At 38.7% G+C, this 22,156-nt stretch overlaps 1 protein-coding gene across 1 annotated transcript; it reads left to right on the top strand.

Annotated features, from left to right (window-relative positions):
* The first annotated feature begins 1,177 nt into the window (after positions 1-1,177).
* On the top strand, positions 1,178-13,879 carry cope (COPI coat complex subunit epsilon). Its single transcript, XM_079819056.1, has 10 exons — positions 1,178-1,317; positions 1,517-1,579; positions 1,871-1,971; positions 2,666-2,818; positions 2,904-2,957; positions 3,425-3,506; positions 10,960-11,115; positions 13,246-13,314; positions 13,473-13,547; positions 13,680-13,879. The coding sequence occupies exons 1-10, from the start codon at positions 1,216-1,218 to the stop codon at positions 13,725-13,727; spliced, it is 903 nt and encodes a 300-aa protein (XP_079675182.1). The 5' UTR covers positions 1,178-1,215; the 3' UTR covers positions 13,728-13,879.
* The last annotated feature ends 8,277 nt before the right edge of the window (positions 13,880-22,156 follow it).

Here is a 22,156-nt window from a genome sequence, read left to right as displayed (position 1 = left end):
CTTTTTTGTATGTTGGTATCTTGCTTTATTTATTTCTTTTTTCTTTTTTGTGTGTGTGTGTGTGTGTGAAATCTGTCCTTCAAATTAAAATCAACACAATAAACACAATAAAACCAGTACATATAACATAAACATGAGTCAACTGAGCAGTTTAACTGTGTGAATAATATAACAGTGTTCGGGGCAAGTTGCATATAGTATATATATCCCAACACTGCATATATATATATATATATATATATATATATATATATATATATATATATATGCAGTGTTGGGAAGGTTACTTTAGAAATGTAATGGGTTACAGATTACAGGTTACCCTATTTAAAATGTAATAAGTAGTGTAACTTTTCAATTACTTTATTAAAGTAATGTAACTGATGACATTTGATTACGTTTGGATTACTTTTCTATTTTCCAGCACTGAAAACACATTTTTATCACTCGCTATGGTGGCAACTCTCAGACAGGTTGTAGCCTAAAGCTTTCATCGACAATGTGGATTTATGTAATTGTCTGATGTGGCACGCTGCAAATTCAAACAAGAGCCAATCAAAAGAATAGCATCGCTTTGCAAAACCTTTAAATGGCAGGAGACATCATGATTCGTGTATTATATAACACATTTCCTCCCCCTTTGCAATCATTCATATTTTCATAAGTAACTAATTTAATTAAAAAAAATTCTCAGTAACTGTAGGCTGATTACAGTTACATTTATTTTGTAATTAAATTACGTAATTACATGTAACTAGTTACTCCCCAACACTATATATATATATATATATATATATATATATATATATATATATATATATATATATATATATATATATATATATATATATATATATATATATATATATATATATATATAGCCTATATAAACATATTATACAAATATTTAACAGTTCCAATACATTAAGTAGACCTAAAAATGGTACTAAAATGAATTTTTTTTTTTTAAAGTAACTTTATTGATGCATGTAACATGTAGCCTACAGTATGTCTGCATAAGTTTAGAGACGGGGAGCTGGGCCTGGGTGTCATTTTCACTGAGCTCCACTGGACGGAATAGTAATTTTCGCCTATTCCTGACGACGCCACAAGAGGACACCATACACACACCGGTATGAATTCATCAGCGAAATGAAGCAAGCCGTTCTGGTTACGTGGCCATAGTGACGTCAACAAAGTTGACGTTTCACAAACATGGCGTCGCAGCAGAATGAAGTGGATGAGCTGTTCGATGTTAAAAACGCGTTTTACATCGGCAGTTATCAACACTGCATTAACGAAGTCCAAAAAGTAAAGGTGAGTGTCCTGAAAATATTCTCCATGACACGAAAACATGTCCTACTGAAACGCTTAGGCCTATAGATTCTAGAGTATGTCTGTTAGCCTGTGGCTAATTCTTTATAGCGTCTCTATAATTCACTACCTAAATATTTTAACAAGACCGTAATTAACAAATGACAAACAACCACTTGTAAATATCTTATATTTCTTTTAGACAACAGGGCCAGAAAAGGATGCAGAGAAGAACATTTTTCTGTACAGAGCATATATTGCTCAGGTAAGTTATGTTTAGCATCAGTCATTCTGTTGTGGCGCCGTGCTACTGTTTTGTTGGTTTAATGTTGTTGAGATTAAAACAATTGAACACCAACCCGTACTAAATTAGATTGATTTGCATATTATATTTCGATTTAACTGTCAGCTATAGCGTTTTTTTCCCTCTATGACAGAAAGCAGACAGATATTACCCCCCTCATATATGTGTATTTTCATATATGTGCATATGCTTTACAGTTAGTGCTGTTAATTTTGAGTTCTAAATAACTGATGATTTCTGTTGTCTTCTCAGAGGAAGTATGGTGTGGTTCTGGATGAAATAAAGCCCAGCGCCTCTGAGGAGATGCAGGCTGTTAGGATGTTTGCCGAGTACCTGTCCAATGAAGGCAAGAGGTTTGTGCAGTTAAACTATCATTTTTTTTAATTAATTGTTTCAGACTATATATAAATATAACCCAAGATACATATACTACAGGTTAGCCATTTGGTCTATCAGTTAAAGGGTTAGTTCAACCAGAAAGGAAAATTCTGTCATTAATTACTCATCCTCATGTCGTTCCAAACCTGTAAGACTTTCGTTCATCTTTGGAACACAAATGAAGATCTTTTAAAATCTGAGAGAAAGGTAGTAAAGACATAATTTACCACTTTATTTGAAAATATTAATCTTCAATGTGTTCAAGAGAGCACCGTGAGGCATTTGTGTTGTTGACGCAAGAGCAGACATTGCGGAACGCGCTTTGGAGATTCATATTTTGTAAATAAAGTGGTAAATTATGTTTTGCTTTGCGTAAACAAAGCACTCGTGTCATTTCATAAAATTGTGGCTAAACCACTGGAAACTCATGACTTTAATGATTTCTTTACTACCTTTTGGGGGTTTGAAAGTGGTGGTTGCGTAGACTGTCAATGGAGGGACAGAAATCTCAGATTTCATTAAAAAGATCTTCATTTGTTTTTCCAAAGATGAATGAAAGTGAGTTTGGAACGACTGAGGATGAGCAAATTTTGGGTGGACTATCCCTTTTTAATGATTAGGCATGAAGTGAACTAAACCATACTTCTGGTGGCACAATGCTTTTCTTAGGGATGCAATAGTGGCAGAACTGGACAAAAAGATGGCTAAGAGTGTTGATGTTTCCAACACCACCTTCCTGCTGATGGCGGCTTCCATCTATCTGCATGAGATGAACACAGATGCGGCGTTACGTACCCTGCACCAGGGAGAGAGTCTGGAGTGGTGAGTCGGGAGTTTTCATAAATAGTTTATGAGTGGGATTACAAATGTACAAGTTGCTCACTGTCATTTTGTATTTCTCTTATAGCATGGCCATGACTGTCCAGGTACTCCTAAAGTTGGACAGAGTTGATATGGCAAGGTATTTGTTTGTTTATTAATTATTTATTTTAGGTTCTCTGTGTGCGTGTGAATGCTATTTGCATGTTTTATTAACAATACCTTTGAACCTGCTAAATATTATTTGACACTATATTATGTTGCCTAACTTCTGACTCTAATCTACAAATAAGAAATTAAACCTGCCTTTAAAGGCACAATATGTACGATTTTTGGATGAAAATGTTCAAAAACTGCTAAGAACAATGTTATATATTTTATTGACTTGTGTACTTACATTATTCTAAATGTTTCCAACAAGGTTTAAATCCAGAGAAATCTGCTATTTTAACCAGTGTAAAGTCTAGAGTCATGGCCTGGCCTATCAATGACGTCATTTTAATTTTGTATTATTTTGAATAAGTGACCTCTAGCGGCGAAACTGACATACTGTACCTTTAATGCCTTTAAATATGTTTTCATATTTTCATGGATCTGTTGTATTAACAGAAAGGAGCTAAAGAAGATGCAAGACCAAGATGAAGATGCCACTTTGACTCAGCTTGCTACAGCCTGGGTCAACCTTGCCATTGTGAGTATACAAATCAATGTGATATTAAAATAATTTACTTTCTTAATGGGCATTCCTTGTGTTCCTGTGACCGATTCATTGGTGCACGTCATCCTAAAGATAAAAAGTTTTGTTTTCATTATCGATCATCACAATGTTTCCTCTGAAATTACTTTGCAGGCTATTGGATAATGTCAACCAATCGCCAAATAGATATTTAATACTGCTGTCAATGGTAATGCGTTAACGCATGCGATTAATTTTTTTCCAGTTTAACGCGTTAAAAATATTTAACGCAATTAACACAGCATACATTTTTTTATTCATCCTTTGGAATGGTTTGATCACTAGGGCCCTATGATTTCTGCGATCACCGAATCACGGACAGAATCGCGGAATTGGCATATTAACGCGGAATCTAGTGTTGACGTGGAATGAAATGCGGTTTTGTGTGGGAGAAGAACGTATGTCTGGGGAAAATGCAGACGGGGGAAGCAAATCTGGGCAACACAACCCCTCCAGTCATTTCAGCTCCCCCTTCAAATCAATGAAAGTATGGCGAAGCGACTCACCACGGCTCTGCTTTCGTCGGTGAAAAAGTTAAGAAACGCAACGCTAAGCCCTCTGTACCGAGCCGAGCAGTTCCCTCACGGGGAGTGCTTGCTGTATTTTGCCTTGTTTTTAATGCACTTTAATGTACTGTATGGAAAATAATGCCTTAAATGAACTTGAAAATGAGATGCGCTGGTCAGCGCGTCTTATGCTGCCTTCACGTGCTCTCGGAATTATCGTAATATACGAGTTTCCTAGGTAAACATTGCACATGAACGCCCTCACATTTTGAAACTTGAATGCAATGCGCTCGTAATCACGACTTCAGAAGTCGGAATCATCAAATTTCCGATAGCACGTGAAGGCAGCATTATCCACATCATGTTTGGCTGAGGTAGATCTTAAAGTGACAGTAGCACTGATAATGTCTGTCATTAATGTTCAAAGAACAACGGGAACAGAAGATTGTAGCTTTAATGATGATTAATCTATATTTCACTTATTATTTATGCAGTTAAGAAAGGTGTTGATAACTTTATTCAATTTCTGTGTAGACTATGTCTGACAGGGAAGGCCACAGGTAAATATAACATTTATTATAATGGGTTTATGTAAAGATTGTTTTAAGTTCAATTAAATTAAGTTATTTTTTAAAGCCTAATAAATGTTGAAATTGGTAGCTTTCAGTTATACTGTAATGTAACGTTATCATGTTTCATAGAGACATTAATATCAGTGATACTGGCCTTCATTTATAAAAAGATGCCATTACAACACACATTTAAAATATGCTGTCTTTAAATTGTATCTAAATTAATTTGGAGAGTAACTGAAATTATTACAATATCAAAATATTAAAAACTCCAATGTCATGATTAATTACAGAAAAAATGCGATTAATTAGTTTTTTTTTTAAATTATCAATTCACAGCACTAATATCTAGTTGTGACTTGAAAGTGCTTAGAGTGCAGTGTTATGTTGCAGTATTTGTCCTGAAAAGTAAATATGATGTTTGTTACCTCAATAAATTTAAGGTCATTCCTATTTTATGTTTTATGTTCTATTATATTAACATTAAAAACACTCTTTTTACGACTAAAATAACAGTTAAGGGTAAAAAAAACTGAATTCCCAAAAATTAAAACGGAAAAAAACCGAATTTGGGAAAAAATGAAACGGAATTTGAGAAAAAATAAAACGGATTTCATAGGGCCCTAGATCACGTTCTTATTCATGCAAATGAATTTAAACCGTTAAATAGGGCTGGGAAAAAAATATATATTTTTCGATTAATCGTTTTTTAAAATGTGGTCAATTCAAAATTGATTCTCAAGACCAAGAATCGATTTTTTTTTTCCCTGTAGTTTCCAGTCGATCCTGCCCGGTATCGCATATATGCTTGTCGTTAAGATAAAATCGAATGGCAATCGCATCTAAGGAAGGCACGCAAATAACAGAGATAGTGACGAAATATAATGCATCATCCGGGGCACGAATCAAAGCTCAGACGCCCCTGGAGGAAAAAGCCTCCATAAAAACGGACAGAGTCTGAATGACGGTCGGCTAAATCGCAAGAAATGCTTGTCCTTTACTGAAAATTGCTGAAAATCATCCAATATCCTTTTTATGTTTTAGAATAAGTGTATCAAAATATCCATAAAAACAAAATTATATTGTATTTAACATAATTGTATGCATTTGAAATATAGAGATTGGTTCGGTTTTAATGTAGGCCTACCCAAGTGTACCTAAAATAAAAAGAGTTCAATATACAGGTTTGTGGCTCTTAATTTCTTTTTAATAACCCACTTGTAAACTTGTTCACTGTTCTTTTTTTATAAACATCGTAGGCTATTTGAATTAAATCTATATTCATTGAGTTGAATCGAGATTGAATCGAGAATCTAAATCGAATCGATTTGAGAGCTTGTGAATCGAAATCGAATCAAATCGGAACATCTGAATCGATACCCAGCCCTACCGTTAAAGCACGAAAAGACAAGAGAACGTGCTGTCTGTGAATGCCCTCACAAACACACAACGCTCAGAAAGACGTGTGCCAGTATCGTACGCACACACAGCGCACCAGAGTCGAGTTCTCTTTCACGCTTGAACAAACAGTAACACACACAATTATGGCAAAATGTCCATTTTGCTGAGTTTAGCAGTCTTAAATGAGTTAAAAAAAAGTCTTAAATGAACATAGAGTTGTGAGAAAATGGGACGCGTGTGAGATCCACGTCATGTGTGGCAGCGGCAGATCTTAAAAGGACAGCAGCCACTAATGCTGTGTGTCATTAATGTCCATCAGAGAACAAAGGGAACAGAGAAAATTACTCACTGCTCTTGACTAAAGAACTTTATACCTTTAATAAGAATTAATCTATATTTAATTTATAATTTATGCAGTGCAGACTGTTTGATAACTTTAATATTTCCTATTAGACAGGTAGAAAGGGCACAGGTAAATATGACATTTATAATGGGTTTATGTGAGGATTGTTTTAAGTTCACTTAAATGAAGTTATATTTTTGTAGCCTAATAAATGTTAAAAAATGGATAGCTTTCAATTACACTGTATTGTTGAATGGCTATAATTAATGTTTAAAATTAGGAGGGCAAATCATTTTCATTGAGACATTTGTATCAGTGATACTGGCCTTCATTCATAAAAAGATGCCATTAAACACTATCCTTTCTTTTTATACCGTAGCAGAAAATGGTCAGTAATAAACTCTTGCATAACTAATTTTGACACACTAAAGGGACCTTGGATTAGCCTGGTTTTACCAGACTCTCGTACATTTCATTTGTACATAGAGTCTGGCCACTCTCCATTGACAAGCGTTTACTTCCTTGAAGGCGGGTACTCTGTTGAAGTTTAAAACTATTGGATCTGCGAAGAGTCACTCTGGATCTGCCTAACCAATCACTAACGTTTGGTCGTGACGTATGTCACGCGCCGTTCGCCTTTGATTCTCACATTAACTGAGCACACCACCTCAGTGTAAGTGATAAAACCTCGTGCATTAGTACATTCGGATTGTTATATATTCACGGTGGAGAGGAGAGTTTTGTGATCTGAACGCGCTGCTCTTGTGGTGCATATCTCGTGCAATCATATATGATTGTATGCTGTCAATAAAATGTCATATGCTTAGTATGATAAGAATAAATGCCGCCTTGAATAACAGCCCAATTCAAATGTTTACGTGCTTTTCTTCTTTTATTTTTTGAGCGGTGGTGAAATATTTTGCTCTTGTAAACACTTGCCAGTATTTAAAGAAATACAAGTCTAGAAATGCAAATTACAGCTCACGCAACCGCACAGTGCTCTGAAAGGGTCTATAAAGGATATAAACAGTGAGTTTTGAAGTGATATATTCTTGAAAACTCAGAGATGTGGATTCGGACAGCAATTACATTACCACACGACCTTGGTGTTTGTCAAAAGTCGGTAATTCAGCCTGGGTTTTTCTCGCGGGTGGTGGGAGACGGACGGCTTCAGCCAACTCCTTCACCACTAATGGAGCGAGCTGAAAAAGACTTTTCCCGGACCACAACATCAGCAGTACAGCAGTGATTGTTCTTGCTCCGTGTAAAGGGAGTTCGTTTGTTCAGGGAAGAAGGAGGCGGGAACCGGCGAACGTTTAACAACTTTTAATCAAATAATAAACACAAAATGAAAGTAAAAGCGGCAGCCCCTCACGGACGACTGCCGCGCACAAACATAACAAAACCCAACTTAAAATCCAGGCCTGGTCCTCTCTCGTCCTTCACCGGTGTCGCTCGTCCTTATATGCCTCCGTGCTCCCTCGAGATCGGTGTGTCTCAATCACGCACACCGGTGTCGCTCACTCGTCCACCTCGCCCAGAGATGTATAAAGTACTAGAGACACATACTTGAGTAAAAGTACAAGTTCCTTATCAAAAAAGTGACTTGAGTAGAAGTTGAAGTGCTCTTTAAGCACCACACTTAAGTAGAAGTACTAAAGTATTCAACATTTTTTGTACTTAAGTATTGCAAGTAGTTTATTTTAAAATGTACTACTCAAGTACTGAAAGTAAAAGTACAAGTATTGTGTTATGTAGTTATTAAAGAAAGTAGTCAAAAGTTTGAACATCATATTGTTTTTGTTATTTCAAATGATTAAGCTAAAGGACAATCACAATGTTGGTACGTAATTTTTCTACATATTGTCATATAAATAACCTGAAAATACTGTAGTTCATTAAGATTAAATCTTACTATAACCACTCTTACTAAAAAAAATGGGGTAAGCACACTTATATTCTCATTTCAAGAGGTGTTCTGAGTAAATTATTTGTTTGCAACACTTTACAATATGGTTTGATTTGTTAACATTACATTAGTTAATGTATTAGACTAATAACTATGAACTATGGGGCGTAAATCACGGGGGGGACGGGGGGGACAGGACCCCCCCAATCTGAGGGCTGTCCCCCCCTAAAAACCACACTGAGTATTGTAAATAATATAATGATATATACTTAAAATACATGTGTAAGTAGTAAAACAATACAAAAGCAAACAGGACAAAAAAATGCGTTTAAGTTTAGAAAAATTTTGAGTTCCCCCCTCCCCCTTTGCCCCACAGTGGTTTGATCCACCGCGCACCTCAACTAACTTAACGTTACCCATAGAACGTAAAAAAAACTACAACACAAGTTTGGGGAGACAACAAGCCCTTCAGACAGCAGTTATGAAACTCCAGTAAGCTGTCAATACTATTTTATTCACTTTAAACATCAGATGAACTCTTTCGGCCTCTTTTCTCTTTAATACAGATTAGGCAAAACACTGTTAATATCACTTGCCCACCGCGGCACCGCCCCGGGCCACCGTCGTTTTCATTTTTATAGTAATAAAATAATTTTGTTTAGTTAGAGAACAGACACAACAATTAAAAACTGCATGTGTCTGCTCAATACAGCACGAGCCGAACGAGAGTCAGATTTCATTAATCACCAGAGCAAACAGCTGACAGAAGATGATCGCGGAACATTTGGTTTCAAAGCGACATGTAAAAGTGCCTATTTAACGGAGTGTGTCATTGTACTGTTTTCTTGCTGTGTTTTTCATTAAGAATAATAGGCTAATGAACCCATAATTCAAGCAACCCGAACCCGCCCTCGAATTGGCGCTAATTCTAAATCTAAAGTATATGCGGACGGCCGCTCCGCCAGATCTGTGTTGGGCTTGCTGCAGTTGAATATCTAAAGATCTGAATATCATAGTATAAAATACTATGTGTAGGATACGAGATAATTTAATAATTATAATATGACTGCGTGGGGAACCTTACTCATATTTAAACAACTATCGCTTTGTGTTGTTGGTCAGATAAAATGACAGAGAAAAGAAAAACATTAGATCATTTTTCAGTGCACCAAAACGCCAAATAAGCACAAAATGTTTTTTTTTTTTTTTTTTTTTATATTATTATATATTTTTTTGTGGTACACATATCCTTACAAGTACGATTTTGGCTGTATTATTTGTGTCCCCTTCAAAAATTGCTCTTGAGAAATTTCATGTTTATCGTCCCCCCCAACTGTTAGATGAAATTTACGCCCCTGACCATGATCAATACATTTTTACTGTATTTATTAATCTTTGTTAATCTTAGTTATAAAAATACAGCTGTTCATTGTTTGTATATGTTACTTCAGTGCACATTAACTATGTAAACAAATAGAGAGCAATTTGAGCGCAAGACGCTCGTGTTGTTTTAAAGACAGTGAATGCGCGTTCGCGGGGCTCTCTCGCGCGCTCTCTCTCTCGCGCGCTCTCTCTCTCGCGCGCTCTCTCTCTCGCGCGCTCTCTCTCTCTCGCGCTCTGTCTCTCTCTCGCACTCTCGCGCGCGCGCTCTCTCTCATAAGCGGTAATGTGGGTTTGGAATGGAATGATTCGTAACATTTTTATAATTGTAACGAGTAACGATGCAGCACATAAAAAAAATATCGGAGTAAAAGTATTAAACTCATCGAAAATATTTACTGAAGTAAAAGTGGAAGTAGGAGAAAAAAATAATACTCTAGTAAAGTACAGATACTGCCTTTTAGTACTTAAGTACAGTAGTGAAGTAGTTCTACTTCGTTACTATACATCTCTGACCTCGCCACACTTTTAACTTCTGGACATTCGTCAGCGCTGCCACACACTCGCATCTTTCACCGCCGCCATAACTGAACTACAACTCAAACTAGCGCACGACATCAACGTCATCGCTCTCAGCCACTCCCTCTGTTCGCTGATGGGACCGGTAAAAAATTGTTCGGGGGAAAACCTAAGCATACACCGCAGTCCCAGACGTAGTACTGAAGGAAAATGAAAATTGAGCGGAAGTACGTAGGAGGGCGGAGCCAGGCTAACCTTGGATCTCACTCCCCAATATTCCAGCCCAAATCATCACTCACCATCTCCTTGCTGATGTCACTGTCTTGTTGGAATGTGGTGGCCACTCACCAACCATCCAAAAATCCATCCATCTAGAACATCCATTTTAGTACGGCATTTGTCAGTGAATAAAACAATTTACGTTTCCCTTTGTGAGCTTTGGTTAGAGGTCACAAAATATTAAAATATTAAAGTAAATACTAAAACAAAATATAGTACTTTCATGTCATTAGAAGTACACTTATTGTCTTTAATCTGTTTTGACTGCTGGGGTTCAATAGCCTTAATAACTGACAAATAGGTACATTTATGCATTCCAAATACATCCATTTACTGTACAGTTTTGCATTGAGACATATGCATTGTGGTAGTGAGCTGAAATATTTGAGATGCCTCTGCATGCCTATTGCCTATTCAGTATTTGCTAGTTTTGCTGAATGATGTTTTTTCCTTATCTACTGGGAATTGAATGTCTTCTACCTCATTCTTCTACCAACAGGGGGGAGATAAATTACAGGATGCATTCTACATCTTCCAGGAAATGTCAGACAAGTACTCGCCCACACTGCTGCTGCTGAACGGTCAGGCTGCCAGTCACATGGCTCAGAATAAGTGGGAGGAGGCTGAGTCAGTACTACAGGATGCTCTGGACAAAGTAAGCACAGAAAATGGCAGGAACTTTTGTCTCCCACTGCAAACGGGAGTTAAAAAAGTTTAACTTTGGTCCTGCGAGTCTGCATTGCGAAAATACATTACAAGTATAGATTAAGTTAAAAAGATTAAAGTTATTCTGGCTTATTTGTAATTTTGTACGAATGTAGCCGTCATTCCTGCATTATTATATAGCCTATATAATGCAGTTCAAGAGGGAAGCAAGGCTTCGTCGGGACATTATTCCTGCAATGCACAGAGCAAAGAGCAATTACACAACAATTTAAGATGAGAGGTGCTCTTTGGTTTTCTCACTTTGGTGTGCTCACTCACAAAATCAGACGCTGCTTTTTATATAACACATTTGCCGTTAGGAATCATGATACCGCTTGGGTCATTGGTCCGTTGGGTCGTATTGCTTTCTCACCTCAACCGAACCACTCCAGAGCTCGTTTGCAATCGGCCAAGACTATCTTGTTCAGGCGATCTCGGAGCGATGGTTTTGGTGCGGATCAGACCGTGATTGCCATGTTCACGTATGCCTAAACAAACGGAACTAAGCGAGAAAACGCACCACAAACAAACGCTCCAAACGAGCCTGGGGCCCGTTCTTCATACCTCGCTTAATACATCTAAGATGATTTGACAGATCCCAGATCTTTTTATCGTGATAACTGATCTCTGGCTAATTTGGTTCTTCAAACGAATTTGCGGATTGGATTAAAATATCTGGATTAAATGATCTAAGATTACTGAGCGTTCTTTTTTTCCCTGAAGAGGGCAGATGCATCGATACTCGAAACCACGATCAGCAATGCAGCGATTGGCTGGCGTCAAGACAGCAACATAATGACATCATATAATTAAAAAGCCACCTGGCAAAAAACTTGACAAATAAAAAATAAAAACTTGACAAATTACACACAAAAAAAAACACGAATTTCTTAACCTTTATAAGGAAACAGCCAAACGACAAAACCAACATAAGTTATAATAGATAAATTATAAATGTTTTTTTTCTTTTACATGATTACCAATTATTTATATTCACGATTTTATACAGTATTTGTACACCCTTTACATTTTTATTTCAATGTTGTAATTTAATTTTTAATTAAATTTGAAGCAGATTTGTAACGTGACAGTATTTAAGTTTCTTAAGGGTCAAGATCAAATTATCCTCTATTGCGCTGCATCAAGCCACTCCCATAATATCCGTGATCACTTAATGCACGGCTCAGAGTAACTGTACAACATGTGTGTAAACCAATAAAAACATAACTATATAAAGTAATTATTCCATCACAAATAAATCGCTCAATCAAGTGGCTGTGTCTATAGTACTATACACAACATTATACATTCTCATATACATATACAATATAACATTTTTATATTATTATTTAAAATTATTATTATTGCCCCTGGTTCAGTAATGCACTCTTGTAATAAAGTAGCAGTGGCTGGGACAGATTTTAAGTATCACCTCAAGATGCAATCTAATCCTGTTTACATGAAATAAGCCTGCTCCCGAGCAGGTTTAAGCTTACGGACCTGTTACTATGACAGCAAGTCCAGGATGAGCTTCGAAGAACCAAACAATCCAAGATCATGCCAAATCGTCAACAATCAAATCCAGCTAACTGAGTTAGCGAGGTACGAAGAACGGGCCCCAGGTGTGAAAGCACCCCTATTCTTGATCGGGAACATTCTGCTTTATTTTTCCATTAGTCATAGTTATTTATATAGTGCTTCATCATTTATAAAACAAATACATTTTCTGCTGTAAAGCAGCTCCACATAAGATTATAGTGTCGCTAATCAAGTTCAATTCAGTTCAGTGTTGATTCAATTCAGTTCAACAACAGTGTCAATGTTGCAAATTTGGTGTCATTATCCAGCTCAATTCAAAACAAATTGTTCTCATCTGTCAGTGCAGTTAAACCGATAATATTACTGAATATTAAGTTTCGTATAAATCCTATTAGTGTCTTATGCTGATTTATACAAGGCAGTAAATTGGATGCCTTGGAGGGAAAACAAGAGAAAGGGAAAACAATTCATGAAGATGCACTGGATATTGATCAGTCAGTGGTCCAGTGAAATGTCATGATCTGCCCTTTATCTTCTATAGGACAGCAGCCACCCGGAGACACTCATCAACCTCATTGTGTTGACACAGCATGTGGGCAAACCTCCTGAGGTAAACTCCATTAATGTAAATGTTAACATGTTACGTGTGTAAAAAAAAAAAAAAAACGTTTCTAATCTGCATTCTTCAATGTATGTGAGCTTCATTTTACACCCTTGAGGAATCATCACGGATTATCATATCGCCTGTGTGTGTATGTTTCTGCACAGGTGACAAATCGATATTTGTCTCAACTGAAAGATGCCCACAAGTCACATCCTTTTATTAAGGATTATCTTGCCAAGGTAAGGTTGTTTACTGTGTTACTGGACACCTTGCTCTTTTTTTCCTTTTTTTTTGAACGCATTGTGAGAGCATTATTTGAAAAACTGAAAAAATAGCTACCCTGTTTAATGTAAACTCAATTGTTTCCACAGGAGAATGAATTTGACAGACTTGCCATGCAATACGCTCCCAGCGCCTGAAAGAAGAATGAAAGAAGAGTTTCTATTTATGTCTACTACGCTGCAACACAATGTTATTTTTCCTCTTCTTTTTAATGTCTTTAATCATAAACTCATTTTGATGCTCTACAAGCATTCCTGTTTCATGGATAAATAAACTTGTTTATCATACATATTGTTGCTTTATCGAGTAGTATTAAAAACCTTCAAAAAGCTGTGTAAACATCTTCATAACACATTAGTTCACCCTATTGATTGCCAGATCATAGAAAGTAGCAATATGGGGTAACATTTTTGGTACAGTACAGCCATGTGACAAATTTTTTTGCAAAGTTTGCTGCTTCAGTCTTTGTAGATTATTTTTTCACGTTTCTATGGTATACTGGGAAAACTATAAGCATTTCATACATTTTAAATATATATGCAGAGTCAGTATACAGTGTTGACCCTTCTTCTTCTTCATAACCTCTGCAATTCGCTCTGGCATGCTGGATATCAGCTTCTGTGCCAAATCCTGACTGATGGCAATCTATTATTACCTTAAAGGTTCAGTGTGTAGTATTTATGAGGATCTATTGACAGAAATGCAATATAATATACATACAGGTAACTATGTTTTCAGTGGAGTATAAAGAACTTACTTAATGTACCTTTATTATTACCTTAGAATGAGCCATTTACATAAACTGCAGGTCCCCTTTCAGTGAAATTGCCATTTTGCGCAGTCATGTTTCTACAGTAGCCCTAAACAGACAAACTTCTCTACAGAGCGCTAGCTACTCTGCTCTCTCCAACGACAAAATTGTTGTCCTGTGTCGGCCCCCTTAGCTTCTCTATGTACTCTGAAAGGGAGGGGTGAGCGTTGCAGTGCCATTCACAACCTCACCGCTAGATGCTGCTAAAAATCACACACTGCACCTTAATAGTGCTTGGGAGTTGATCACGATTTGTGAACTTCTGCTTGTTCACTTGCCTTTTCAGGATTGACCACATGTTCTCTACCATTAAGCCACAGATTAAAAATGTCAGTGTAATGATCTCTGAGCCACTTCATTATCCCTCTTGCCTTGTGACATCATGCTGGAAAATGCATGGATCTTCACTGAATTGCTCCTGGATTGTTGGGAGGACATTTTGATCCTATTCCTGGCAGTGTTTTTTGGGCAGAACTGTGAGAGAGCCCACTCCCTTGGATGCAAAGCAACCCCACACATGGATGGTCTCAGGATGCTCCGCTGTTGGCACGACACAGTAGCACACGGTCACATTCACCTTTTCTTCTCTGGACAATCGATTTTCCACATGTCCCAAACGGTCGGAAGTGGGCTTCATCAGAGAAAATAACTTTGCACCAGTCTTCTGCTGTTCAATCCTTATACTTCCTTCATAATTTCAGTCTGTCCTTGATATTTTTTTGAGAAAAATTGCTTCTTTGCTGCCCTTCTTGACACCGGGCTGTTTTCCAAAACTCTTTGGCTGATTGTGTGTGCAGATGCACTCGAAACCACCTGCTGCCAATATTGAGCAGTTCTGCACATTGCCTAGCTGACTCCCAGGAGCTGCAGCTGAACCTCTTCTCCTTGAAGTTCTTGATCATCTGGTAAATTGGTCTTAGTTTGCCGCAATTTCCTTGCATGTGAGGCCAATTTGATGCACGTTGGTGATGGCTGCACATCTTTCTTTGGAGGTAACCATTGCCTAATTTTAACTTCTTTCCTACATTTTATAGCCATCAGTCTGCTCTTACAATCCAATCAGAATACGAGAGTAAATTTCACCTGACTAGTACTTTTCCTGTGTGCTAATGATGTGATTAGTGATTTTTTTTGGCTAATAAGCTTATTCCCAGATAGCAGACCAATCATCGTTGAATCAATGTTAATGCATCAACTAAAATATCATTGAATCAATGTTGAAACCTAATGCTGCGTTCACACCAAACGCGAATTGAGCGTCAAAATCGCGTCTACCGCGTCTAGTTTCACGCGCGAACATTTTGAATGCATTCGCGCGTCCGCAGAGAATTGGACGCGCGTAGAAATCGAGCGTTTGAAGCGAAATTGACGCGCGTTCAAGGCACTCCAGGAGAAATATGTCATAAAACACCACTCTGCCTCTTTTCATTTTCATTAAACATATATATTAAGCATTAATAGCCACACAAATGTGGTCCAGGCAACCCCTACATTATCTTCACTACATGTATATTTAAATATCCTTAAAATATAAAGTTATGAAACTTCTCTTTGCCCTCAGTCAAAACGATTTGGCAGACAACAAATTATAGATTCATGAGAGCAAAGCTCGGCCGTTAGATCTACACAAAACGAACCACTACAGGACATCAGAGCCAGCGGCAGACGCCAGAAGGACTGGCCGAGGAAAGGCTGCCTTCGCCGGGGTTATGAGCAGTGATTGCCCGCAGTGATCGCCTGGATCTCACAACTCCAAAAACACAAGATTATTTTTTTTTAAATAGGCGCTCTCTTTATAAATAAACCACAGACTTGAGCTTTAAACAATTACATTCCCACCTGAAAGAGTCTTAAAACTACATTTTGTGACACAATAGTACTATTTTTAATTTATGCAGGGTTTCTCATACACGTCACTTTACCACGTGACAGCAGCAAGCAGGCTCCTGATTGGATAACGCGGCGCGAATTGACGCCAAATTTCAAAATTTTCAACTCGGGCGTCAGACGCGAATTCGCTTCAAACGCGTGAATGCACAAAAGCACCATTCACGTGTAACGCGCGTATCGCGCAAGACGCTCAATTCGCGTCCAATTCGCGCGAACTGGACGCGCGAATGAGGCGGATTCGCGTCCTTCGCGCCGCGCGAAACGCGCCTTCCGCGCCGCGAGACCTCCAGACGCGCGTCAACGCGCCTTTCCATTGACATTGAAATCACTCGCGCCAGACGCTCTATTCGCGTTTGGTGTGAACGCAGCATCACATTGATTTGTCGTCAGGTTTGCACCCTGAAATAATGTTATTTCAATGATGAAAAATAGATGAAGATGGGCTTAAAATCAATATTTTTTCAACTACAATTAAATCACTTATTTAACACTGAATCAACATTGAATCAATGTTAATGCATTAATCAAATTATCATTGAAACGATGTTGATATTTAACATTGATTTGTCGTCAGGTTTGCATCCTGAAATAATGTTATTTCAACGATGAAAAATAGATGCACTCCAAATGATTCATCTGTGCGTGCAACGAGTGACGCCTCATTCACACGGGGCTTCGGCGTCAACGCTTCTCATTCACTTTGAATGGGTGACGTCATATGTGCCGAACTGAATTGTGGGTTCCGTCGCGGCGCTTCACTCGCGTTGCAAGCGGCAAAAGTTGAAGATTTCTCAACTTTTCAAGCGCCAACGCAGGCGTCATCCAATCAGATCACCCTATGCAAATATCCTAGAGCAGACGCTAGCCAATAGCGTTCGTTTAAAACACCGGTGAATGAAGAGTGAATGAAGAGTGAAGAACGATCTAAAATGGAGGAAAAGCTAATAATTTTTTAATAATTGCGGTGGGTAATCACCCGATCCTTTACTACTAATCATTATTTACATACCGGGACACAAACTGGAGAGACCAGGCCTGGAAGGAGATGGCAGAGACGGTTGGAGAATCTGGAATGTATCATGCTTGTATTTCGTCCGTGTACTCTGTTTATCATTGAATGACAGGCAGCATATCATGTGTGGTTCAAATAGGCGCTATCCCCCAGCCAAATGAGGAATCAAATAAAGTGATCAGTTTTCATACACAAAATAGTCTCACAGACTAGCTGTCAAAAAAGGCGCTTTTTTGTGTTGTGTTGTGGTCCAAGCGGCAAGTATGTGATTAGCTGTTGTCACTATGACGGTCGCGTCAGCACCAAGCTTCAGCCACGCCCTCCGTCAAGCGTTGACGCCGAAGCCCCGTGTGAATGCGGCGTAAGATTTGCATTTGTGGATCCGGTGGCGCAAATGCATTCATTGACTCGTATGAATCAAATAGGATCGACTCACAAACGAGTCAATGAATGCATGCGCGGCACTGGATCCACAAATGCACATCTAATGCTGCGTTCACACCAAACGCGAATTGAGCGTCAGGCGCGAGTGATTTCAATGTTAAGTCAATGGAAAGGCGCGTTGACGCGCGTCTTGAGGTCCCGCGGCGCGTTACGCGTGGCGCGAAGGACGCGAATCCGCTTCATTCGCGCGTCCAGTTCGCGCGAATGGCGCGAATTGGACGCGAATTGAGCGTCTTGCGCGATACGCGCGTTACACGCGAATGGTGCTTTTGTGCATTCACGCGTTTGAAGCGAATTCGCGTCTGACGCCCGAGTTGAAAAATTTGAACTTTGGCGTCAATTCGCGCCGCGTTAACCAATCAGGAGCCTGCTCGCTGCTGTCACGTGGTAAAGTGACGTGTATGAGAAACCCTGCATAAATTAAAAACAGTACTATTGTGTCACAAAATGTAGTTTTAAGACGTTTTCAGGTGGGAATGTAGTTGTTTAAAGCTCAAATCTGTGGTTTATTTATAAAGAGAGCGCCTATTTAAAAAAAATAATCTTGTGTTTTTGGAGTTGTGAGATCCAGGCGTTCACCGGGCAATCACTGCTCATAACCCCGGCGAAGGCAGCCTTTCCTCGGCCAGTCCTTCTGGCGTCTGCCGCTGGCTCTAATGTCCTGTAGTGGTTCGTTTTGTGTAGATCTAACGGCCGAGCTTTGCTCTCATGAATCTATAATTTGTTGTCTGCCAAATCGTTTTGACTGAGGGCAAAGATAAGTTTAATAACTTTATATTTTAAGTATATTTAAATATACATGTACTGAAGATGATGTAGGAGTTGCCTGGACCACATTTGTGTGGCTATTAATGCTTAATATATATGTTTAATGAAAATGAAAAGAGGCAGAGTGGTGTTTTATGACATATTTCTCCTGGAGTGCCTTGAACGCGCGTCAATTTCGCTTCCAGCGCTCGATTTCTACGCGCGTCCAATTCTCTGCTGACGCGCGAATGCATTCAAAATGTACGCGCGTGAAACTAGACGCGGTAGACGCGATTTTGACGCTCAATTCGCGTTTGGTGTGAACGCAGCGTTACACGCGAATGGTGCTTTTGTGCATTCACGCGTTTGAAGCGAATTCGCGTCTGACGCCCGAGTTGAAAAATTTGAACTTTGGCGTCAATTCGCGCCGCGTTAACCAATCAGGAGCCTGCCCGCTGCTGTCACGTGGTAAAGTGACGTGTATGAGAAACCCTGCATAAATTAAAAACAGTACTATTGTGTCACAAAATGTAGTTTTAAGACGTTTTCAGGTGGGAATTCAGTTGTTTAAAGCTCAAATCTGTGGTTTATTTATAAAGAGAGCGCCTATTAAAAAAATAATAATAATCTTGTGTTTTTGGAGTTGTGAGATCCAGGCGATCACCGGGCAATCACTGCTCATAACCCCGGCGAAGGCAGCCTTTCCTCGTCCAGTCCTTCTGGCGTCTGCCGCTGGCTCTGATGTCCTGTAGTGGTTCGTTTTGTGTAGATCTAACGGCCGAGCTTTGCTCTCATGAATCTATAATTTGTTGTCTGCCAAATCGTTTTGACTGAGGGCAAAGAGAAGTTTAATAACTTTATATTTTTAGGATATTTAAATATACATGTACTGAAGATGATGTAGGAGTTGCCTGGACCACATTTGTGTGGCTATTAATGCTTAATATATATGTTTAATGAAAATGAAAAGAGGCAGAGTGGTGTTTTATGACATATTTCTCCTGGAGTGCCTTGAACGCGCGTCAATTTCGCTTCAAACGCTCGATTTCTACGCGCGTCCAATTCTCTGCAGACGCGCGAATGCATTCAAAATGTTCGCGCGTGAAACTAGACGCGGTAGACGCGATTTTGACGCTCAATTCGCGTTTGGTGTGAACGCAGCATTAGCACGCACAGATTCTGACCAACATTAATACAAAATCGAAGTTTTGCATTCACAATTATGTCTATTTGTACAAAATGCTGCACATTCATGCAATTCTGTATTTAGCACACACAGGTTGAAAGGCATTTGTTTGTGGACATTAAAATTATCTACAAAATGTTCATGGATTATTGTGCTTGCATTTATTAATATTTTTTATAGTAAAATCATCCCATATTTGTCCAGTGTACAGATAGAAACGAGCGGCGATCGGATGAATTTGTGGTATATGGTAGGCCTATATGTCAGTAATTCTGGTCGCCCCTCATGAGCTAATATCACAGCTGAAGCAGATCTAGAACTGATCGCCCTGTTGGAGGTGAGGGGAAATAGGACAATCAGTCCGTAGCCCTGCTTCAGCTGTGATATTAGCTCATGAGGGGCGACCAGAATTACAGAATTCCAATTTAATCTTTAATGCAGCAAGAAAGAAGAGTGAGATCTTTAAGTTCTGTAGGCAGCTATATCAAACTGCAGAAATTTAGCAAACTGCTGCGCCTCCAGTTCGTGTTGTAAAATTGATAATCTCTTCCAAAGCATAGTGTGGCCTATCCAGGTCCTCTTTTATTAATTTAGCTACTTGATTATTGATTTACTTGTTTCACTTTCGCACGTTATTTGTTACTATTAAATACAGTATTAATATTAGATAAAACAAGATATATATTTGAAGATATTTTCACCTTGCTTTTCCATTCATTCCTCCTGTGTGTCTGCAGGTGCTTTAAAGGGAAAAGTCTATATTAAAATTAATGAAATAGTATTGAATTTAAATTCAGCGTGTTTTAACTGGAATGTAAAGATTTTGATCACAATTCAAGTTTCACTTCATTTTGTAGTACATTTGTAATGTATAATTAGTCACATTTCCAAATATTTACTAACATCTTGTTGTTTTAGGTGCATTACAAGTGAATGCTGATAAAAAGGAAGCATCAGAGTTCATCTTTGCTGGGATGCTGTAAAAATGGCTCCGTTACGGCGCTGAAAGGCTTTGGGGCATTGCTCGTGGTGGAAACCCCTGAGTTTCTGAGCCAGGCAATACCTGCAAGACCAAGGTCATGACATCAATGTGAAAGGTTTGGTGGTCTGCCCGAGTGAGAAAAAAAAAAAACCTTTTGAGTGCTATTCTTTTTCTTGTATTGTAAATATTGACACATGACAATAAACAAATTGATTTGAGAAGAAATGAATTAATTTCTATTGATCCTATTCCATAACAAAGGGACAATTTCATTAACTCCTTAATGTATGATTTTTTTAAATTAAATAAAAACAAAGTAAATACAGGAAAAAAATCTCACAATATCACAAAAAGAAAAAGACTGGAATAAAATATTAAATCAATAAAATTAATAAATAAAGAAATAAGTGACTGATATAAAATAAATAAGAGTAAGTGAAAGAAAATAAATCAGTTTGATACAAATAAATAAAAGCTAGAAAGGATTTGTCACAAATTTGTGACAACAAGGGACAAGGGGTTAAAAAAAAGGAATGACTAATCACCCCCAGTACACATAAGCAGGTCATGCTGATTTTACAACATCCATGTATCTGGAACACAACTCCAGCCTTCCATCGTCGAAGTCATCGACAACTTTTGGCAACATGTGGGTGAAATAGAAGGAGTGTAGCCTTGAGATATGTCCCTCAACAAAGGTTTGGTCGTAGAGCACGTTGAGCTGCAGACATTCAGTGTTACTCCAAATCACCAACAAGGCTTGCCGTAGCCCCGGGGCAGTGCATGCCCAGTTGCACCTGCATGTAATATCCCTTTGGCCCATTGAAGGACAGATGGAATTCCCCTGTGGGCATGCGTTTGATCTCACTGCTTTTAGCAGCAAGTGCTTCAGTAAGGGACTGGTTTTTGACTAAGACAGGGCACTTGATCTCCAGTAGTGTGTCTCTGTTCATGACACCATCCGGACTCGCAGCAAGCCATGGCTCACTCGGGCAAACCACCAAACCTTTCACATTGATGTCATGACCTTGGTCTTGCAGGTATTGCCTGGCGTGCTCTTCACCCTCTGCTCCTTGCCGGGTTGCTGCGTTACCGTGAAAGGTAGGATGGAGGTGTTCAGACAAGAATTTGTCTGGTGCTGTGGTAGCCCGAACTGGCACATTCTTGGCTGTGCTTGCTGTTATCCGTACCCGTCGCATGTCATGCCACAGTTGTTCCCTGCTCTGTTCTTTTGTGTGCTGCTCAATGTACATAAATTGGGTTGTGGTCATGTCAATGTGTGTGGTGTAGAATGCCCTACATTTCTCACATTCAAGTTGTGTGCTGTGATCACCATGATGTAGGGGCAGTGGAGCTTTTGATGTCTTGGCAGACTGAGCAGGGAGGCTGGTGTTAAAAGTGAGCTGCATTAGTCCACTGCCAGGTGCAGTAAAAAGTGCCGCTATTGGTGTGGAGAGACAGTGATTTTGCCATTCTTCCAGTGTCTCATGGACT

This window comes from Gobio gobio (assembly GCF_949357685.1).
Source record: "Gobio gobio genome assembly, chromosome: 6".
NCBI classification, from domain to species: Eukaryota; Metazoa; Chordata; class Actinopteri; order Cypriniformes; family Gobionidae; genus Gobio; species Gobio gobio.
The sequence above is the reverse complement of the archived record's forward strand: the minus strand, read 5'-3'. Positions and strand labels throughout refer to the sequence as shown.

Bases quoted from the DNA above. Each gene is read 5' to 3' on its own strand.
- cope (XM_079819056.1), top strand. From the start codon at position 1,216: ATGGCGTCGCAGCAGAATGAAGTGGATGAGCTGTTCGATGTTAAAAAC. The intron at 2,958-3,424 runs GTATTTGTTTGT...TTGTATTAACAG, and splicing joins GACAGAGTTGATATGGCAAG to AAAGGAGCTAAAGAAGATGC. The intron at 13,548-13,679 runs GTAAGGTTGTTT...TTGTTTCCACAG, and splicing joins TTAAGGATTATCTTGCCAAG to GAGAATGAATTTGACAGACT.